At 39.8% G+C, this 18,153-nt stretch overlaps 2 protein-coding genes and 1 long non-coding RNA gene across 3 annotated transcripts; all 3 read right to left on the bottom strand.

The window, feature by feature from the left end:
• Window positions 1-1,632: 1,632 nt before the first annotated feature.
• On the bottom strand, window positions 1,633-2,703 carry LOC131678354 (uncharacterized). Its single transcript, XM_058958428.1, has 2 exons — window positions 1,979-2,703; window positions 1,633-1,906 (listed from the first exon to the last, which is right to left on the bottom strand). Exons 1-2 carry the CDS (start codon window positions 2,701-2,703, stop codon window positions 1,633-1,635), a joined length of 999 nt encoding a protein of 332 aa, XP_058814411.1.
• A 4,959-nt stretch (window positions 2,704-7,662) lies between these two features.
• Window positions 7,663-8,070, bottom strand: LOC131678668 (uncharacterized). The gene is made up of 3 exons (XR_009303718.1): window positions 8,011-8,070; window positions 7,902-7,946; window positions 7,663-7,789 (listed from the first exon to the last, which is right to left on the bottom strand). It is a non-coding gene; the product is annotated as an uncharacterized LOC131678668 (long non-coding RNA).
• A 9,191-nt stretch (window positions 8,071-17,261) lies between these two features.
• On the bottom strand, window positions 17,262-17,750 carry LOC131678352 (uncharacterized). Its single transcript, XM_058958427.1, has one exon. The coding sequence runs from the start codon at window positions 17,748-17,750 to the stop codon at window positions 17,262-17,264; it is 489 nt and encodes a 162-aa protein (XP_058814410.1).
• Window positions 17,751-18,153: the final 403 nt, after the last annotated feature.

Genomic DNA, 18,153 nt, shown 5'->3' with positions numbered 1-18,153 from the left:
TACTCAGATTCTTGAGAACTATATTAAAAACCTCATCCAGCCCTGGGGCTTTCATATTTTTTGTATGCTTAATAAAAAGTTCGACTTCTTCCACCGTTATCTTTTTATCATGAGGAACATAACAATTGGTGTTTGCTAACGTAGTAATAGTATTTCTAACGTCTCGTTCAAGGGGACTGATTATATTTTCTCATATCTTGTGCGACAAAAGTACGTGATTACCAATAGCATTTGCCTTTTCTTTGGGAGTTAGTAGAATATCGTCCCCCGACTTTAATGGAGGAACTGGTTTAGGTTTAGACTTTAGAATTTTACTACATTTCCAGAATGGGCGCGACATTGGATTCATTTGAGCTAATTCCCTACTAAAGGCTTCATTTCTAATGCGGTCAACTCGATTTGCAATTAATATATTTAGTTTAGTTACTGTCGCTTTTTTGGAGAGGTCCCCGGTTCGTTGGAACTGTCTTCTTATAACATTTCTAGTTTTGATTACTTGCCTTGTAACTGAGTCGTGATGGAGCACATTGCTTGTAGTACTCACACGCCTAATGCACGCTTCCTCTGCTGCTTCAATTGATGATTGGAACTCGTCCAGCCGCTGGTCCAAGTCTAAGGGTGTCGCCATCGATGATGATTCGTTGATATGGTTGTCCACGATGTGCTGGAACTCGATCCAATTAACATAGTGATAGTTTTTCCGAAGGTGTCGAGGACGTGTTATCGCTAGATCGCCGAGTTCTATGGTCACTGGATAATGGTCTGAACTTAGCTCGCAGATTGTTGATGGCTGTTGGATGTTGTTGGTGTTCGTGATAAACAAGTCTAACGTCGAAGGCACACCTGCTGGTGATACAAATGCAGGTGTGTTTGGTGCTTCCACTGTATAGTGTCCTAGTTGGGCGTCCTCGGCCAGCAAGCACCCGTTTTTATTATTGATGTGGTTCCGCCATGTCTGATGTTTAGCATTTAGATCACATCCAATGATGTAATTTCGTGTAGTGCGAGTTAACTTCAAGAGGTCGTTCTTAAATTTTCGAGACATACCATTTCCATCATAGCATTGAGTTGGACAGTAAGCTGCAACTACTGATATTTTGCCATCTCTTGTCTCTAATTCGACGCCTAAGGCTTCTATTATTGTGGTTTGAAAATGGTAGAATTTCACATCTGATTGTAGATTTGACTGCGACGGCTACGCCCCCTCCCTTTGAGTGCGTGCGGTCAAGACGAGCCAGGGAATAACCTGGTAGGGAAAAATTTACGTCCGGCTTCAGGTGGGTCTCGGTGAGGATAAGGACGTCGGTGTTTTGTTGCTCCAGAAAACTTTGTAGCTCTAATTTTTTCCGCAGTATACCGCGGGCGTTCCATAATGCAATTTTTACAAGTTTATCTGTCATACCTGGTAATCATTTCTCCTAGTACTCCGAACTGCTGCTCGGTTGTCGCACAGTTCAGCATACGTTCGATCATTTCTCCAATCATGGTGAAGATTTGTGTAATTGACAATTTGGGGCGATCACCTGCATTGTTAGAATCACTAGTGGGAGGGGAATTCCGTGGGCGATTTGTTCCGAAACGATTCCATGCTGTACTGTCGGTTGGCCGATCCTGCCTTTTGCCACCAACATGCTACTGCGAGTCTGGTAAGACTTCCGGAAGCTTCGGGAAATCATCTTCATGAAGTCTGGGTTGTTTGTTGAACTTTCGACCAGGTTGATTTTTAGACGACGCTTGTTTACGAATTTCCTTAAACTCTTCTCGTTTGGGGCAACTTTCGTCCGTTGACATGTGGTTCTCGCTACAGTTTGCACACTTGTAAGCGCATGCTCCTTGCAGGTTGCAATGTTCAGTAAGATGATGCTTGGCACACTTATTGCATTTCGGTTTTAGATTGCAGTTTCGGCTACCATGGCCGAAATTTAAACATCGCATGCATTATGTGACACTACGATTAGTTCCTCTGTATGCCACCCACTCGATTATGACACTGTTGATCGAACGGATGGCTTTTAAGGCATGGAGTGAAACACTGCCTTTAACGAATTGCACCAAATAGAGGCTATCTCTGTATCGTTTGGTAGGGTCACGCCGACCAATGGCGAAAACCGCCAGTGGTTGCAGATTGTGGGTATCGCGAAGCTCATTGTAGATGTCCTCCGTTGGCATTACGGGTAGGCCACGGATCACTGCCTTGAAAGGTTTTTCAGTTGCTACGTCGTGTGTATAAAATTCAATTCCAGCTTTCAGCAGGTATGTTTTTGCTCTACTATACTCGACCTGAGATTTCGTAATCACTTTGATTCCAACTCCTGTTAATTTGTATTCGGCGTTAACACCGATCGCTTTCATTGTTCCGTTCAGCTTGTCCAGTGGAACATTTTTGACTACCAGCGGTGGTAGCTTATGCTTCTTTACAAGTGAATCATTCGTTGGTTGCTGGTTTGCAGTCGTAGTTCTGTTTTCAACAGTCGGTGTGCTTGCCTTCGGTGTTTCCTCTGGTGGAACTGACAGTTGGTCATCCTCGCAGACCAGGATCGAGAACCGATTACTGTTCTGTTCGCGTGCTCTATCGTCTCCATCCAGATGCACGGATGAGCGATTTGCATTTGAGATGTTACTGCTCCGTTTTTCTCGCTTTTCCAGAGGGCTGTCCTTCGTTTTGTTCGGGGAGATACTTTTCTTCTTTCTCTTTCCTCCCATGTTTTTCGCCGCTCACTTTTCCAATTTCAGGATCACTTCTAACACTACTTTAATCTCTGATGGTAGAAAAACGACTGGGTGGTGATTTAAACGGACATGCGTTGCTTCTATTTATGACTTTTCGTGTTTCATTGAGCAACTAAGTTGCCCTCTCTTGACGACTATGTCTGAGAAATCTGCCTCACGAATGGTAATTTTCCCGTTTTTCGTGAACTTTTTAATTTTACCAATTTCCAAAAGTCTACTTTAATTGGGGAGATATTAAATTATTACCAATATTTAAGTTAGGTGTTTCTGAATCGGTTGGTGTATGAATGATTAAAATCAATCTAGTAATATCGGAGTTATAAGCGTGCAAACCTTACATAGTTTCGTTACATGGGAGATAGTTTAGATTTTAGAATGACACCTAGCCCCAGATAGTGGAGTAAGACATTTTTAATGTCAAAATAATAGGGGCAGTTGTAAATCTGTATCTTGACGGTTTTTAGGAAGTTGTATAGGGGCCGTTCATAAACCACGTAGACTCATAGGGGGACGGGGGGTCTGGCAAAAGTCTACGTTTGTCTACGAGGGGGGAGGGGGGGGGGGGGTCTTTGAAAAAGTCTACGAAGACTTTTATTTTTGGTTATTCTCGTATTACTAATTATGAATGGGATTTAAAGAGAGTTGTATTCAAAATATCGGTCTATTCAGTATTTATGCAGAAACTTCAGAGCTAGCACAATATTGAGGTAGCTACTCGTTAAGCGACCACTCAACCCAGAACCTACGATTTTTTTTGTACAACCTCACACGTTTTTGCTTCTTGCGTATATTTTGATATAGTTTTGATCTGGGAATAATACAAAATGACAGTTCCAAAGACGATCGCCATAAATTCCTCTCGTCGGAAGATTTTGACTGTGAAATCATCTGAAGCACCACTAGTTAGCAGACATGCATGGACCATTAAATGCATGAACCATAAAAAGTTAAAAAATGTTCAAAGTTAAGCATTGTAACAACAAAACACCCGATTTTTAACAATAAGTAGATTAATTTTTTTTTTTATTTAATGATTTCGGTGGTTAAAGCAGTAGTGTAGTTAAACTTCTACAACAAAGTGTTTACTCGAGTTAATCAGTTTCTCTTGCAATCATTCACACTGATTTCAAAATCTTTAAACACCCGTTAAATTTTACGTCTTGACCCTATGTAACTCCGTGCAAACCGGCTCTACTATATTTATCTTCGAAAATATTCGGAGTTAAACTTTGATACTTTGCGATAATACTCTAAGGTGATACGGCTATTAATTACATAAGAAATATAAATATTTTTGGAAAGATTTAAATAGCTTCGCATGCATGATAAGTTTATTATTTTAGTCTAGATGATAGTACACATCGACAGTATTAATTTGTAATTGTTTCTTATAATTTAACAATTTTGAATGGTTTTTGGTTTTAAAAATTCTCAAATTTCGGTCTACGTGGTTTATGAACGGTCCCATACGAGGAACATATAGAGGAGATCGCGGCTTGTCAATGCATCTCGAACCCGGACATCGGGTGATCTGTATTCGATGGTCCTGAACTGTTAGCAATATTAATTACGACTGGCAGATGGTCGCTGCCGTGGGGATCAGAGACTACCTTCCACATGCAATCTAAACCCAGTGATGTCGAGCAGGGGGCAAATCTAAAGCGCTCTGGCACGTTGGGGGAGCCGGAATCCGTATCATTTCACCCGTGTTCAAAATGATCATATTGAAGTTGTCGTAAAGCTAGAGTCAGGTAGATCTATTATCGTCATGAAGGCAACCCCATGCCGTACCGTGTGAGTTAAAATTATCTAAAACTAGCCTCGGTGCGGGGATAAGCTCCGCAATATTGCAAAGCCGTCGGTGTCCACTGAGGCTTAAAAGGGGATGTAATTGGAAGCGATACAAGGGTATTTGCCTTTAAGTCTAGTTTGACAAGCAATAACTTTAATGCCTGGTGTCGTGGGGAGTTCGATTCGATTGAAAGAATAGCACTTTTTGATCCCCAAATGTACTCCCCCGTAAGAGTCTTCTCAATCCAAGCGAATAATATTAAAAACGTGAAAGTTGAAATGCATTCATGAAGTAAGCCATGTTTCGCATAATGCAAATTGCATCAAATTTCAAATTATTTATCAACATTTTAAGAGAATCGTTTTTCGGAGTAATGTTTTAGTAGTTTCACTGTAGAACAGTTATCAGATCTGTGACCTCGTTCGATGAATTAGTCATTGAAGGATACAATCGCTGAGAGGAGGGGTCATTTTGCAGGGAACTGCATCAAGAATGTTTTTGTAAGCTGTTATAATGTAGTCCACAGTGTCAGAGAAATTTATTAAGCCAGTACTGGTTTCCTTCCCTGGCAGAGATATGGGAACACTTGAAGTTTTTGATGGTCCAGGAAGTGCTGGAGACTCCTTTTCGGAGATCTGGTTTTTGAGATTGGGAGATTCTTGCTTCGGTTTTGCACCACTTCCTCGAGTAGTTATTTTTGGGAGACCTTGAAGAGACACATTCTGTCCTTTACAACTAAGCTTGAGAGAGGTTTCTGTTATTCTATTGCTTCTAGGCACAGAAGAAGATATTATCTCCTGGGGTTCATCACAGTCGCCTTCGTCAGTAGACAAGTTAGTAGAAATGTACGTAGAAGCCGGTAGCGTAGCTATCTTTAGTATTTCTGCAAAAGATGGCTTAGAGCGTCGCTGAGGGAACGCCTAAGATTCTTCTTGCGCTGTTGGTACGCGGGACATGTCGGGAGATCATATGGGTTTCCTCCACAGTAGAGACACTTTTTGACATCCCTTCCACAGGAATCATCAACATGATTCCCATTGGATTTCCCACATTATTGGTACAACAAGAAGCTACGTGTCTCAGTTGTTTGCAATTTGTGCAGTTCATGATCCGCGATACAAAAAATCGAACAGGCAGACTAAGCTTTTCAAAAAGGAGGTAGTTAGGTAGAGCAGAACCAGTGAAGGTCACCCGATGAGAGTCTGAGTTGACGTTGACCTCTTTTCGTCAGCTGCGACTGATGACGAATGTAATCTTTTACAGTAAAGTATCTTTACTGACTGAAGCAAGGGGTCTTTAAAATAGCCAACCCCATCTGTCAGCAAATCCTCACAATTCGGAACTCGCATCGAAAACGAGCCCGCAGACTTCTACCCGATGTGCTGGTACGTATACTCTGTACTTCTTCGTAAAGGCCCGTAGCCAGCAACATCATTTGCCTGATTCAAACTATTTACCACCCTCAGAAGCTTATCAGGGCGAATTTTCGATATTTCTGTCACTTTCGAATGCGGTTCCGTCAGAACTTGAGAAACCTGTAATAGATTTAAACACTTTTTGTCTTTGGCCCAATGAAGATCACGTAAGGCCTGATGGCCGAGCATGGATATACCTTGAACCGAAGAGTTGCTTTTATTTTGATATAGTTCTCATCTTAAGGCGAGCCTTTGTGAGGGGTTCACGGGGGCATATTGCCCAGGGTACGTTAGTAGGAGAAGCAAGCAAGGAGAACGAAATATAATAGCGGTACTTATCTTTTATAACGGTATCCAGGCAGCTCACAAGATGAGAAACACTGCCACTGCTCTGCTGGTCGAATAACGGATGTGAAATGGTTAGTCCAAATTTGGTCAATGTAGGGGTAATTCGGACCATTTATGTTCTTTTGTGGGGAAGCTTGTTTACAGAATGTGATAAGAGATCGAAAATAGTCTATAGTGAAATCGATTACACACGATTTTACTCATTACAATTCACTACACTATTTCGAACAGCAAAAACACATTAATTGAAACTTACTCCCTAATATAAATGCTCTTATTTCTGGTGAAAATGTATGTATTCCTACACAGAACACATGTGCAAAGTTTCGATCGAATCGTAAATAGCCGAATATTTGTTCTACCGACACTGTGACGGTTTAATTGACACCCTCGCTCCGTTATTTCACGCGACAATCAGGCTTGCGCCAATCGTACTACACGTTCTCCTGACGAGATTGCCTGCATCCTTCCCTTTCTATGAGACTAGATGTTGAAGCCCACAAATGAATAATTTAATAAATAAATAAATAAATATAACTACCTCGGAAAGCATATCGCACAAATAACTTACTTCGTCTGCCGAACATCCATCATACGTGATATACAATCTTCAATTCCTCCTCCTCCCCCCACCCAACACCCTTCCATTTCACAATGAAACTGGAAATATGAGATAAAGTTCATCAACGAGCACCGAGCAGGCGAAGGAAGCTGCATTATGGAATTGTGCCACTCGACGGTTTACTTGCACAAACTCATAAACATATTTCAAACGTATTCTTCTGCTTCCACCACAGAATTTGGTCGAGCTGAACATCATCTGCTCCGTTGTTAGCTGTCTGTCTGTAGAATAACCTTCCGCACCGCAGCTGAATAGAATTTGCGCAAAATTACATCACATTCATTGTGCCTGCATAGATCCACCCCTCCTTCCCAAAAAAAAAGTTCCAACCCAGCATCGAGTGTGGCGACTTACATTACCCGTTCTCCAATTGTGAAAACTCAAAGACTCGTTTGCTCAATTTTATCCAATCCGAAAGAATTGGATTACTGCCACCAGCAGATGAGCATAACAGCAGTGGAATAAAAGTAAACGTACATAAATTGCAATCATAAAATGATACAAAGAGGGAAAAAAAGAAGAGAAGCACAAACTTTTTCGGTTCCAACTACATACTTTTGTCTCGACCCGCCCCTCGCGGGTACGGCAAATCTCTAAATAACCACAGTGGCAAGTTTTCTTCTGAGGAAAAACTTTTCATCTCAGAAATAGAACTGCATTTCATACCATAGACAAATTTGTCAACGAGTTACCTGAAAAAAAACGGTGTTATCTCAACGGGAATATTTTACCTGTTGCGTCCGTTCTTCAAAGTTCTACAACAATCTGACCAAAACATTGCTTTAGTGATGGGTATGAAGTCTGATTGTCTGTGCTGTAACCCTCTAGCTACCAAACCTCGAGAGACACAGAGAGAGAGGTTCCAAGAAACATCCCAACGGCCTGGAAGTAAAGACGAAAGTTTTAACGAACAGGACCGGAAGTTGAGAAATGTGAAGAAAGTTTCAAAATGCAGGAACAAAGCCGAGAGGATGTTGATTGGAAATAAGCCAACCTGGAGAGGGATTTTCCGTTTCTAAGTTATATAAGACTGTTGTATCTGAAAGAAACGAAACTGCCAATAAATTATTATTGCTTCAAAGTTATCTGAACGGAAAACTTACAATTACGGTTAATAAAACTAAATTTACATTCCTGGGGATGTTTTCAATATTTTACTCCACGTAACGTAACGAACTATTTCGATATGCACAAAGACAGTTGGTTTTATTTGAAAACGTCAAGGCACACTGCGTGCAACACGTTCCCAACTGTTTGGTGAGTGGCTGTGTACTCACTCTCTTCGGGTGAGCTCCACCTATTCATCTGAATGCTGAGTGGAGTGGAGCACGTTCACTGAAACGTTGTTTTTATGAGGGCGGCGAATGTTACATACTTCTTCACAGACTCTTCCATTATAATATGGTAAAGTGACCAGACGTCACGGATTAAGCGAGACAGCTCCGGATTTAAAAGACTTTGCCTGGCATTCTTAGACGTCACAGAAAGTGTCCCGCGTGTTTTAATGAACTGATTTTTCCAAATCATAATCAAATAAAATTTTCAGTTGCATCAGCAATTTACTTCTACTTAGGGACTATTCAAAAATTATGTTACTCTTTTTGGGATTAAGGGGTACGAAATAAGGTGATTTTTGGAATATAAAGGGAAAGGGGAGTCATTTGAAACGTGACATAACCTGTGAGTAGTGTGTAAAAAAACTTTTACAAAAGTTTCACAACCTTACAAATTGTTTAAAATGTCTGGAAAATGAGTAACTTCACTAGTTTTATTGAACGAGTCCCATAATTCCTTACCTCAAAATAACTGGTCATTTCATTCCACGCTGTATGTAATTTTCATCCCATCGTTTCCTTTTTACTGCCACACAATATGATTTTAAAGTATGGAGACCATTGAATCAGAACGGTGGCATAATGTCAAGAATTTCTCTTTGGTTGCTTTTTCCTTACACTCCGTTACACTACATTTTACTTAAAATTAAACTGTACGGATTCTACCATCAAACGAATACTTTAGATAATGATTCCAACTCAGTTCACATGCACAATGCCATCAAACGACGAATAAAACACCCGTTACATACACAAACTGACCGTACCGGTTGCTTTGACTGTCAAATTCGAATATAGTCAACGCTAGATCACGTAGCAGCCATTGCTAAATATTGTTCCTTTAGCAACCGCACCTGTAGTTGCATTGGTTAATGGCCCCTTCAGCTCGCCAAAATGGTGTGGGGGGGACTACTCTCTATCACATATATTGATTTCAATGTACACTACCAGCCTGACATGTGGACAAAAACTTTCGTCTTGTTCACATGTGAAACTGTCACATGTATCGTATAATCAGCACGGCACGTTTCTATATCTGAGTCCGACATCAACATCAGCATCATCATCATCAGCACCATCATCATCATCATCGTGAGCTGTGGTGGGATCAAAGGGATCATCCGAAGTAAGGTCTGGTTCAAGCGTATGGATAATGGTTTCTATACCGCATTTACGGCACTTGCACTGCTGGACTAGCAAAACCTTTTGATATGCTCTGCCACGCAATATGATAGTTGCATGGAAGAGAAAGGCAGCTATAGCGAGAGAGAGAGACATAGTTGTTTGATTGGAAAGCTGTCATTCAGTTTCTAAGTGCACCTCTGGGCGTTTGATGTGCATATAGGATGCAGTTCTATATTCAATCCGAGTAGGTGACGCCAGCTCAAAATGATGTCATTTTTATATCTTTGTGCAGAAAGGTATTTCAATATACCATAGCATACTATGTTTTCATTTTTATAACTCACTTCAGTCACACGATAGATTGTCCGATGAAATAAAAAAAATACCTACTTGTACTTGTCACCATTTTTTCCGAGTTTATTCGTAGCTGGGTTGATTCCGATCTATGTCAAAACGTCAATCAAGATACAGGAACGAAAAGGATGCTTAAAAGTGATAATAGTATGCTTTAGAGCGAGGTGATGAATGAAAGAGTTATACAGAGTAGGGTTAATTTAATGATCCAGACTACGAGATATGTTGAACAGAATATTGTTTTGTTGAATTTCCCATATCGCACGTGATTTTAACAAACAATTTCAGATTTTATTATTGCACATGATATATATCAGTGCACAAATATGATTGTATCTTGCCCACAACATGTTATCTGAGAATTACATAGTAGTTTGGCATTGATAAACGTCTTAGCAACAAATGATAATCCAAAATGTTGTACAAAGTACAACAGCGTGAGTGCTAAAGGGTTAAATTATTGTTTTCTTCGCGCACGTTTTTGTTCTCATTCACTCACCAGCACCGGCAAACTTTAAAAGGAATAAATTTAAAATATTGAAAAAAGACGTTACCTGTTAGTTTTTCTATTCTTAATTATCTTTGGAAAACTAGCAAAAATTATCGACCTTCTGGCATTCAGTGTTAGACAATCTTAATAATCCACGTTCCACGTTGAAGTAGTTCTTTCGATAAGGTTCTAGTTTTGATCCTTCAGCTGCTGGAATATCCGTCCTTGTTGAGCACTCTCCCGATATTTGAATGTTATGTTCGCCGATCGATAACAGCAACAATATTACATTCAATGTTGCTCTACATTGGGCAAGTATGTATCAGTATAGTATTTATTTTAAGGCACTACACATTTTTCTGAGTAATGTTTGTTTTAAATCATGACTAGTGGCGAACGTGCGCGTACAGTATGATCGTTGACGAGTAACATTACGCCTTATTATTTCCAATTCGGCTTGCTTTGACGCAGAAAAGATAACGGTTGCCTAGCAATGAACAAAACAAACTGTTTCATTACATCGTCCAGTGAGGCGATGCTTTTCCTAGCGACCGGTGACTGAATAAGTTACGGGTAAATTTTTATTACATTTTTAAAGGAAGTGTAGTGAATTAATAGAACTACAGCAACTTTTCCGATTGATTTACACGCTATTAAGATTTAACTGTAAATGGTGAAAAAATCAAAAACGAAAAAGTTGTTTTTGTCACTAGATCTTCAGAAAAACTAATCAGCAGTACTGCAGCAACATTCTACACTTTAAACAAATTGATTTTCATGAAGATGAACAGTTAACTAGAAATGGATATTTTGGTTATGGAAGATGATATACAATAACTTTAGCAACAACAGACACCTGGAAAAAACCAACGCCAGCAACGAAACGGGCGTGACGATCGACACCAACATGAGTGGAACCAAGGTCGATCTAGTGGAAACAGTTTGGTAAATATGCGCATATTTAACTTTTAAGCAAAATACTTATGTCATCTAAATTCATAGGAAATTCGAATAGAAACTTTCGAGTAACTCAATTGCGCTTGTAAAAAGCGTTCGTCGTGCAATTGAGGCGGATCGGTTGCCATGTCACCGCATGTATGACAATAGATTTAATTTGATTTTTATTAACCCATTAATGCCCATGTTGTTTGTGGACAACAACGTTTTTAAACAGCTATAACTTTTGATTGAGGCAAGATTTGCTCACAAAACCAAGTAAGGCTTATAAATGTGACTATTGCCTTTCATTTGAGTACTAACAGTTATGGCAGTTAGTCTGATTGGATTCCAATGGAGCAGTGCTGCCAGGGACAGTTTAAGTTGACGACGAAACATGAACTTTTCATATACCTTCGTTATGTTGCAATATTATTGAAAACTGATAAAACTTATCAATTTAGAGTGCCTTTGGCTACGTTTTCCACGCAAGAGGACAATTGTAAATATTCTAGAAGATTTGTATTGAGCATTGGAAGGTAAAAATTGAGCAGCTTCTAGCACTGCGAAGGAAACGCCTATTTTTATGAAAAATGGCTTTTCATGTTTCTTGGACCCACCTTCTTCACGAAAAAATAGTTTTGAAATCCTACATGCACTAGAAAAAAGTTGGGCATGAAAGAGTTAATATACATATTTTCTTGCATATTGAGATACCTGCACCGTTCATTTTTTTTTTAATTACAATAATATGAATGAAAAACTGAATAAAGAATAAACTCCTTCTCATATAAAGAAAGGTTATGCACTCACTCCAAAAATTAACTTTTCGTATACCATTTGATTCAGTTCGACGAGATCGGAAAATGTCGGCGGGCGTATATATGTGTGTATGTGTGCATATGTCATTTAAACTCACATAACTTTTTCAGAGATGACTGAATCGATTTACACAAATTAAGTTTCAAATTATCACTATAACAGACCCATAAGCTGCTATTGAATTTTAAGTTGGTATGATCTCCGGCTTGTTAGTCACGGGAAAAGTGCGGTCACACAGCAAATTCCTATATAAACTGGCACTACCATGATGTTTGAACGAAGCAGTACAAAATAAAATGGGAGCAACAGTACTTGGATTCACGGACAGGGCCGGCGTAATACGTGGGTAGTATGGGTAGTACTACCCACTCGAAAATAACCGAGGGGGGAATTACCCACTCGAAGAACTCGCGCACAAAATGAATGCGTCCGAAACGCTCGATGTACAACAATTTTATATTTTAATTCAGATACAGTACAATGAAATTAGAAATTATTTTTTATTTCTTAAAACGAGGAATACTGATCGATTCACAAAAAATATTAACGCGATTTTATTCAGAATAAAGGATGCACTTAGAAATATGTTAAAAGACTAAATATATATAATTCGCAATTTTTCAAAAAGAATTATTATTTGATTAAAAATTGAAACAAAGGGAAACATTTTTATAAGGAAGGCAAAAGACATACACAAGAGGGATTGGTTTCAACATCAGAGTAGCAGAGACCGTGTCAGGAGAAGTGAAAAGAGGGCGGACAACTATGACAGGGAAAAGAAGAAATTTAACTTGCAACTTTTTGGCAAACGGAAGATCACTGTCAGGACATCATGGACCGGATAGCCGACTGACCTCCTTGGATCCGCTGGGAACTCTTTTAGTACCTGATTACCGAGTAGATGTTAACATAACTACCAAGAGAGAAGATATAACTAAATTTGTATATCTATGATGGTTAAAATATGACGTATCGGGGAGATCGAGGATATTCAGCAAATCTTGCAGTGGAATGAGACTGAATGTATTCAGTTAGCATAGATCTGACGCTAGAACACTAGGCGCACGACCACACAACATATTTAATATGAAAACCTCTCTCTACGACCCAAATATGCCTGAGATGCGCATTCAACGTATAATTATTGGACATGACCCTAGATATCACTCGAAAAAAGTCACGACCCTAATCAATTCCCTTTAACGAAGATTTGTTGATACATTTGGAATCTCTAAACATCCATGGTTCCATGAAATTTTCCAATTTTCCAGCGTCCTCTGATAAATAATATTGAAAAACTCGTCTAAATTACGCGATCTTTCACAAATATGACATTCTAATGCCTAGGTGTCAGCCTTCTTATTACCCGCAATAGAGCAGTGCGAAGGAACTCAAACTAATATTTGTATCTGGTAATCTGGAATGATTTTTCAAAAAAAGCACTTAGGAACTCTCATATTTTCCCCAGAAATTGTAACGATGTGGTCAACCTCGTCACTCCACTAATGTCATAATAAATAGCATAGAAGCTATGCATAGCTGTCATCTTCTGAAGAACGTTACGGTAATATGCGCACTGCAATGCTTAGCGCGAGCATTTATGCTGACAGATAAAAATATGTGTTTAAAAGTAATCATTTCGTTTATATACAACATTATCATTTAATCGTGGAATGCTGGTGTCACCGAAAGATTATTGGTTGCGTGTACTTCGATCAAAGGTTGAATCGAATACACAACGTAGGGCTAAGCTACCAGTTGAAACATTTTTTCTCTCGCCAATCCATCGACGAACCGGTGCCAATAACCGCGTTTTTCAGCTCTCGTCAAGTTTTTCATTTGTGTTTCTAACGTCACGCATATTCGGAATAATTCGGGCGATTCGACTTTCAAGAAGTCCTTATAAGACCTTTTCGCGTACAATTCTGAACGCTCTCTGGTCACCACGGAGTGGGAGACCGTCCACTGTTGCTCGCAACGGGTACTCGTTTCGTCTGACATTTAATTGCAGTGTATAGAATCAAACCAGTCCAAACCTTGTACGCTTTCACAGCAAGAGAGACACGTAGCTCTTTCAATCAATGGGCTCACTAATTATAGCGAGGTCGAGTACAATAATTAATCTAAAGCGTTTGGCCGTGTAGGTGGAGTAGGATTTTGTGTTATTTCCACCGTATTCAAGATGGTCATATTGAAGTTGTCGAAAATATCACGCAGTTAGATAGATCGGTTATCATCGTGCAGACAATCCCATGGCATACTGTGAGAATTGAAGTCTTCTAAAACCAGCTGAGGTGCGATGTATATGGAAACTATACCAATAAGTCTTTGCCTTTGGGTCGGACTTGACAAGCGACAACTTCAATACCTGGTACCGACCAAAGGTTAATCCGATTGAAAGAACAGCACATTTTGATCCCCAGAAGTGTTTTCCTGGCCCTGGTGCATAATGTCAAAATTGTGGAAGATCTACATTGAAAGTTAACCAGGTTTTACACAATGCAATGTAGGGACGTTTTTGATGTCCTATGTGAAAATTCCTGCTCTTTTCCAGGATTCTCGAGACCAGGAACCACTTAGTTTGGTTTTGTAACAGCACCCTTAAAGTCTCAGGTTTTACGAGAAAGCAAAGGAGAGAAAGTGATTTTCCTTCTTTGAAAATGTATATGGCACACTAGAAAATGTTCCCACAATGGGATGGTCAGATTCTCGCTCTTTAGTGAACGAGGAAGCGTATAAATTAATCATGGCCGGTAGCGTTGCCTTATTTAGCAATTCTTCTTGTAACGAACGCGATTCATTTAATCTAATTCCACTTAATTTTCATTCATCTTACCTATAGACATACGCGATAGCCTACATATTTAATATCAAATATAATCCTATGAGGATAAGATTACTTGCCGCGCCTGTAGAATCATACAATTCAAATGCATTTCTAGTTTTCCTTCGATTCCATTCTTGAAAAGCAAACAACATAGATTAGGCCTAGGAACATAATTGTTTGCGCTTTCTCCCGTAAGCAACCGCAGAAAAGATGAACATACATGTTTGCACTTGACTGCGGGAAGTTAAAGAAGTAAACGGAACTAATCGGCATAGGTCTCCTAAGTAAATTTTGTAATTGCCGCGTCATACATAGATCTGGAAAACTAGGTATTTGTCTCTCTCTATTATATGAACAAACTTTGGTAATTCATATAATAGAAACTCTCTATTATATGAATATACATGGTAGTCCATCCGAAAGCAAGTGTTGAATCCGAAAAGCCGAACGTAGGCGTGTTTTGTCTATCCGAAAGACCGTAATATCACAATTAACTCAATCGAATCCCCACGTTCTAAGCGATTATACAACGTCACTTCCGAGGGTATTTCAGATTGGGTTAATTTCTATAATCGACGTAGCCCGGTCAGCTACACTTCTCGAAGGGCTCTTCGAAAGAGTGCTTCAATTTTTCCCCAAATAATAATTATGTGGAATATGTTGAGAGATCGCGCGGAGTCTCTCCACAGTAGGAAAGCTTTTAATAGTTCCCCATGCCTCGCGGCACAAAAAGATGAACAGGTAGACGAGCTCCATTCAAAGAAACAAAGTGTAGAAGAGCAGACTTTGCAAAACGCTCGATATGAGGCTGATGGAAAATTAGTGGTTCCTCGATTCTTACCGAACGCAATTACTTGCAAACTAGAATTTTCACTGACTAAAGCAAAGGGTTCTTAAAGAATTCAGGAGGAGGAGGAGAAGGAGACTACACCATCAATCTCTACTTCCTAGGCGGGTACATAGACAAGATTTCTTCGTACATAGCCGAGTGCTTAGTTAGATCCTGCATATATCGATGATGTTATATGATGGCTTATATGTGGTCCAGAAGAAGACATTCCTGGTGCCAGTTGTATTACATGGATATAACTTGTATCGAAAAGTGGACTTATCGGCATTATTTTTGCCACCGCAGAATTATCCAAATCGACCTCAATTGAGCCAGAGGGGATGTTGGACGTTCGAGATACCTTGCCGTTTGCCAACACTATCATGCAAGCTTCAGTACCTGTGAAAGGTTTAATCGGTGGGAACTGAAAATTAATGCATCTAAATTTACAAGAATGGAGTAATTGGTAGTGGAACATTTGTAGTATCAGCAATCAACGAACACATTTTCGCTAAGCCGTCGGCCATTCAGTCCGTTAACAAAGGGTGTTTGCAAATAGCCACCATAAATTATCCGGAAATTTTCCTGTTAAATTACACACGCCAAGTCTGAACTTTCGTCACCACGAGTAGAAATCACTCCGAATCTTAGTACCCACTCGGGAAAATAGTGTTCCGCCGGCCCTGTTCGTGGATCTAGATCATTAATGACCAATCAAAGTAGCTTTCACCACATCATCATCCCAATGCATACACAAGGATGACCATAAATTATTTGATCCCAATTCGCAAACTCAAGAGCAGCACACATACGTCGCATCCTGCGGTGTTGAACTCAATCCAAACCCGCCCTACTCGAATCCATCGCGTGTGAAGTTGTACACGGTTTAACTGTGTCCAGGTTGCAGAAATGCCATAGCGTCTAGCGCTTATTGTACTATCCGGGCGATAAAAAAATGATGTTGCTCGTTCGGAATGCAAGCATCGCCTGACTCAAACATTTTGATTGCCCCCCATTGACGCCTCTGTCCGGAATAGACTGACTCATGCATAACTGAACTAATGAAATGCATAAACTATATAGCAATAGATAGAACATAATTTCAATTAATTCCGAATTGTTTATTAGTAAAATGTTTTAAATCCATCCATAAATAATAGTGAATCAAAACGTGACATCGTTTGATTTTAGATTTTAGAATGACACCCAGCCACAGATAGAGCAATATGACATTAGCAATGTCAAAATAGATTGCGGAATCGGATGTCGCTCGAGCTTCACTTGTTACCGAACCACGGACGCGACCCGAGCGCTTAGGGCAGGACCGCAGACCGGAAACATTTAGTAGAACCTCTTTGTTTACGCCCGTCTTATTACAGACAGTTTTCAACGGGGCGTAGTCAACAGTAATAGAAAAGTAAGAAGAATCAAATTCTGTTACTTGTGATTATAAATCTGTTGAGTAGACTATTTTAATGAATCTTAAAATGATGCCTAATGAGAATGATAATTCGTACCTAAAGCCACCCAGCGTTCTTGAACGATCGATTTGACAACTTGTCACGACTTGAGCTCTACGTCAAATGAAAGGCACCCGTGTATACACTTCCCGTTTCTATATTTCCATCAAACATTCTTCACACGTAGCCTTGCTTCATCTTCATATACACAATGAGGTTAACTACAATTTCATCACGGGCATCAAATATCGAAATCGTATACCTCCAATATCCAGATGGAACAAAATCCGGTACCCAGGACCCTTCGATTGCAAAATCCCGCACCCAGTGGCGTCCCTTCGGAAAGGGACATACCCAGTCATCTCCAACGCGCGGAAAACTGGTGCTCTCAACGAAATACTCCTGGTATTCCTTGTATTGGTTGTTAAGAAAACTGCACATCCTGCTCTTGGCGATCTTCACGGGATACTCGTTCCACTGGTTATTGCCTAGGGAGCTGAGTGCCATGGTCAGCATTATTTGGTACTCATCGGTAACGTCCACAAAGATTTCACCGTCTCCGTCCAGTATCGAGGTGGTCCGATTGAACTTGCGTACTCGAACGCCGGAAAAGTTTGCCAAATGAAAACCCAACTGCTGCTCGAACCGTTCAAACTGAATCTCCATGGTACCGTAGCACATAAAGTGGATCGATTCGAGTAGTAGTAGGCTCAATAGTACCAATATAAGGTAGAACATTGTAAGTGAACTGAAGGTGAAGTTCGAATGTATTCGGTTTTATGTGTTTTATTGATCCCGTCTGATTTGTACGATGTGTACTATAATAATGAACTAGTTTGTGCTTGTAAACCGTCATCCGGATATTGATAACTGTAATAGAAACTAGAAAGTTTCCTGACTAACACATGACACGCACCCATTAAACGACAAGTGATAGTCAATACAGCTGAGCTTTAAAACCAGGTGAATGGTGCCATCGAGATTCAGTTAAATATGAATTATACTATTAGAGTTATCGTATATCTTGATGCACGCAAACGTTTATGAAATTTTGAAAAGATACACACGC

The sequence above is a fragment of the Topomyia yanbarensis genome, chromosome 2 (assembly GCF_030247195.1).
Source record: "Topomyia yanbarensis strain Yona2022 chromosome 2, ASM3024719v1, whole genome shotgun sequence".
In the NCBI taxonomy this organism is placed as follows: domain Eukaryota; kingdom Metazoa; phylum Arthropoda; class Insecta; order Diptera; family Culicidae; genus Topomyia; species Topomyia yanbarensis.
Note: the sequence above shows the minus strand (reverse complement) of the source record. Positions and strands in the feature narration are given on the sequence as shown.